Below are 3,607 nucleotides of genomic sequence, written 5' to 3' on the forward strand. Positions count from 1 at the left end.
ATGTCAAAGGACTTTTAAAAGAAGAAAGAAAAAGATTTTTACCCTTTGCTCTAGCCCCTTATTCCCTGATAAATATTTCCTATTTAAATTCTCTGTTTGAAAGATGCACAACAGTGCAGTATATAAGATATGCACTTAAAGGACAATCAATTATCCGCAAACTTAAAATTCATTTAGTTTTTATCTAAGAAGCTCATTTAGTTTTGACCATCTAATTGAATGAAAGCCCCGATATTACATATAAACAAATATGCATTACCTTTAGGTGTTTTTGCAGTAAATTCAGGATCAAAACAAAAAGTATCATCTGGTTTTCCAGAAGCTGGTTTGAAAGGAGGTTGAATTTCTCTTCTATATAATTTCTAGAAGAAACAACAGGATAACACAAAATCATATTAACACATTAAAATTATATTTTGTAAGGGAAAGCAGAACATAATATTCACAGACTTTAACAGAAGCTCACAATTTAATAAATAAAATTTTAACAGGCTTCAGATACCTGTGAACCAAATTCTTAAAATTTGAGAGATAAAATACACAATCAAATGAGACCAGGAAACACAGCACTGATGCCAAAGGTTGTATTCACAAGGAATGATGCTCAATTTTTATATCAAAAACTGACTTGAATTTGCATTAGTAAAATAACCATACAGAATATATCACAATATGACCACGCAGAAATAACTAGCAACATTCAAGCATTTCAAAATTAGTAGACTATCTTCAAGAAGTATATATTTCACCTAAGATTAAAAATGAATTAAATGCACTGTTTAAGGCTCTTCTTATATAATTCAAAAATTTCATCTTGTCTAAAATTTAACTTCCTAAAATTTATGTTTTTGAAAGACATTTAAAACATCTTAAAATACATAAGATCTACTCCCCCTTTTTTTGAAATTTACTTTTTAAAATGTCACACACCCACACTTAGGGAAAATTAATAGAGAATTACTTTGATTTTCATTTATTTAAATAAACATTACATTCTTTTGTTATTTAAAATAATCTCAATGGACATAAATTGTTTAGATATGAGAATGATGGAAAACAGGAATTTGTAATTTGTCTAGTTAAGGAGAAAGGAAGAGTATACTGATAAGTATTAGGAAAAAAAGTGGCATGGGCATAAAAGGACACCAGGGAAAGAAGCACATACAAATGACACAGGGCAGACTCCCATGTAGCATGTCCATTCAGTAATCTTTTAGGGTATTAATACTAATGGCTTCTGTTATGCAGTTTTACCATGATAAAAAATAAATATCTTTTTCCAAGTTTTTATTTAAATTCCAGCTAGTTAACATACACTACAATATTAGTTTCAGGTGTAGAATTTAGTGATTCATCATTTACATATCACACCCAGTGATCATAATATCAAGTGCCCTCCTTTAATGCCCATCACCTGTTTAACCTGTCCCCCCACCCACTATCAGTTTGTTCTCTAGAGTTAGGAGTCTGTTTCTTGGTTTGCCTTTTCTTCCCTGTATGTTCATCTGTTTTGTTTCTTAAATTCTACATATGAATGAAATCATATGGGATCTTTTTCTGACTGACTTATTTTGCTTAGCATAATACACTCTAGCTCCATCCATGTCATTGCACATGGCAAGATTTCATTGTTTTTTATGGCTGAGTAATATTCCATTGTATAGATATACCACAAATTCTTTATTCATCAGTTTATGGACATTTGTGCAGTATCCATACTTTGGCTATTCTGGATAATAATGCTGTAAACATTCGGGTGCATGTATCCCTTCTAATCAGTATTTTTGTATCCTTTGAATACATTCCTAGTAGTACAATTGCTGAATGGTAGGGTAGCTGTACTTTTAGGTGAGGAACTTCCATACTGTTTTCCAGAGTGACTGCATCAATTTGCATTCCTACCAACAGTGTAAGAGTGTTTCCCTTTCTCCAAATCTGTTGTTTTCTGTGTTGTTAATTTTAGCCATTCTGACTGATATGAATGAGGTGATATCACATTGTAGTTTTTATTTGTATTTCCCTGATGATGAATGAAGTTGAGTATCTTTCATGTGTCTCTTGGCCATCTGGATGTCTTTGAAAAAATGTCTACTCATGTCTTCTGCTCACTGTTAACTGGATTATTAATTTTTTGGGTGTTGAGTTTTATAAGCTCTTTATAGAATTTGGATACTAGCCCTTCATCAGATATATGATATTAACAAATATCTTCCCCCATTCTGTTAATTGCCTTTTACTTTTGCTGATTGCTTCCTTCATTGTGAAGAAGCTTTTTACATGTTAAGTGTGGTTACTATTCTAGCCTGTTGTCGGTTGGGGAATGTGAAGGAGGAAGAGAAATAAATTAGAACTTATTTTCTTTAAGAATTTGCCTTATCATTAACCCCCTCACTTCTTCCTCTTCCTCCTTCACATTCCCCAACATAGAACAGGCTAGAATAGTAACCACACTTAACAGATAAAACATATGAGAAACAAAAATTTACTAAATATATCCACACACAAACTTGTTCAAGGTAATTGTCATGACATCTATGCCTCTAAGTAAAAACCTCATATCAAAAAAAAAGGATTAAATTTATCAGCAAAGTTCCAAATATGATCATTTTATTCTTCAGTGTTAATTCATATTAAATCACTCAGTGACAAAGTTTTTACTGAACTTACATTCCAGTCAACATTTGCAAAAAAAATATGTCTTTTGATTTCCTCAACTCCTTCTGAACCTATAAAAAAGGAAACAATTTTTTACTGGTATAATTATTTTTAATTTCTCTACCTGGCTTCTCTGCTGTTATCTGTACAAAAGTACACACCGTTCCTAGATTCCCTGCAGTGAAAAGTTTATTATTTCTTATTTGATATTTTGGGTTTTTCCAATTTAATATAACAAAACATAACTGATGTTCACACTTAAGCATATCATGAAATACTGAAATGACTTCCAAATCAAGTCAAAATAATGTTTAACATATCACTAAAACTAAAGTACATTTTTTTCACAATTAAACTTACATCTTTCTACCTCAATGTCAAATTACAATGTGCAACAGAATAAAGTAACATTAAAATTTTAACACATAAATAAAATAATAGGATCACATCTGGATCCAGGGAAAAAATAATTACCTTCAAATATCTAAAAGGATTACCTATAGAAGGGATAAATCTGTGACTTCTTTCAAAAGAAGTAATCCATGTAATATACATGATGATTTTTATTAAATAGAAATTCTGAATAACTAGACTGCTTTGTTCTTCAATCATGGACAAAACAGAGTTTACTGGATCTATGTACTTACAAAGTGCAAACTTGTAGGTATAAATATATAGCAGCAGTAAATGAACTAAGCCAGAAAACATAAAGTTATAATTATCCTCCCAAAGCAGGCAGTGTATTTTTGTAAAAGTTAAGACAATAAATAATACCCAATCTATTTGCTGGATTCCTTTTGAATAACATCCTTAGGAGATTTTGTGCTTCAGCACTAAGAAACTGAGGCATTCCAAGTTTTGCTCTGAAAAAGATTTTAGAAAATTTCATGTAAATCTAGCCATAATTTAAATTGACAAACCTCAAAAAAAAAAAAAACAACCTTTAAAAAAA

At 30.7% G+C, this 3,607-nt stretch overlaps 1 protein-coding gene across 1 annotated transcript in view; it reads right to left on the reverse strand.

Annotated features, from left to right (window-relative positions):
* LOC144228152 (ribosomal protein S6 kinase alpha-6) overlaps positions 1-3,607 on the reverse strand; it is a gene marked incomplete at its 5' end in the record, with an annotated part of 59,484 nt that overhangs the window by 52,192 nt on the left and 3,685 nt on the right. The window contains 3 exons of the mRNA XM_077759965.1: positions 260-362; positions 2,668-2,726; positions 3,430-3,518. Of these exons, the coding sequence (XP_077616091.1) occupies positions 260-362; positions 2,668-2,726; positions 3,430-3,518 (251 nt within the window). The remainder of the gene's footprint in view (positions 1-259; positions 363-2,667; positions 2,727-3,429; positions 3,519-3,607) is intronic.

The sequence above is a fragment of the Crocuta crocuta genome, unplaced genomic scaffold (genome assembly GCF_008692635.1).
Source record: "Crocuta crocuta isolate KB4526 unplaced genomic scaffold, BGI_CrCroc_1.0 scaffold421, whole genome shotgun sequence".
NCBI lineage: Eukaryota > Metazoa > Chordata > Mammalia > Carnivora > Hyaenidae > Crocuta > Crocuta crocuta.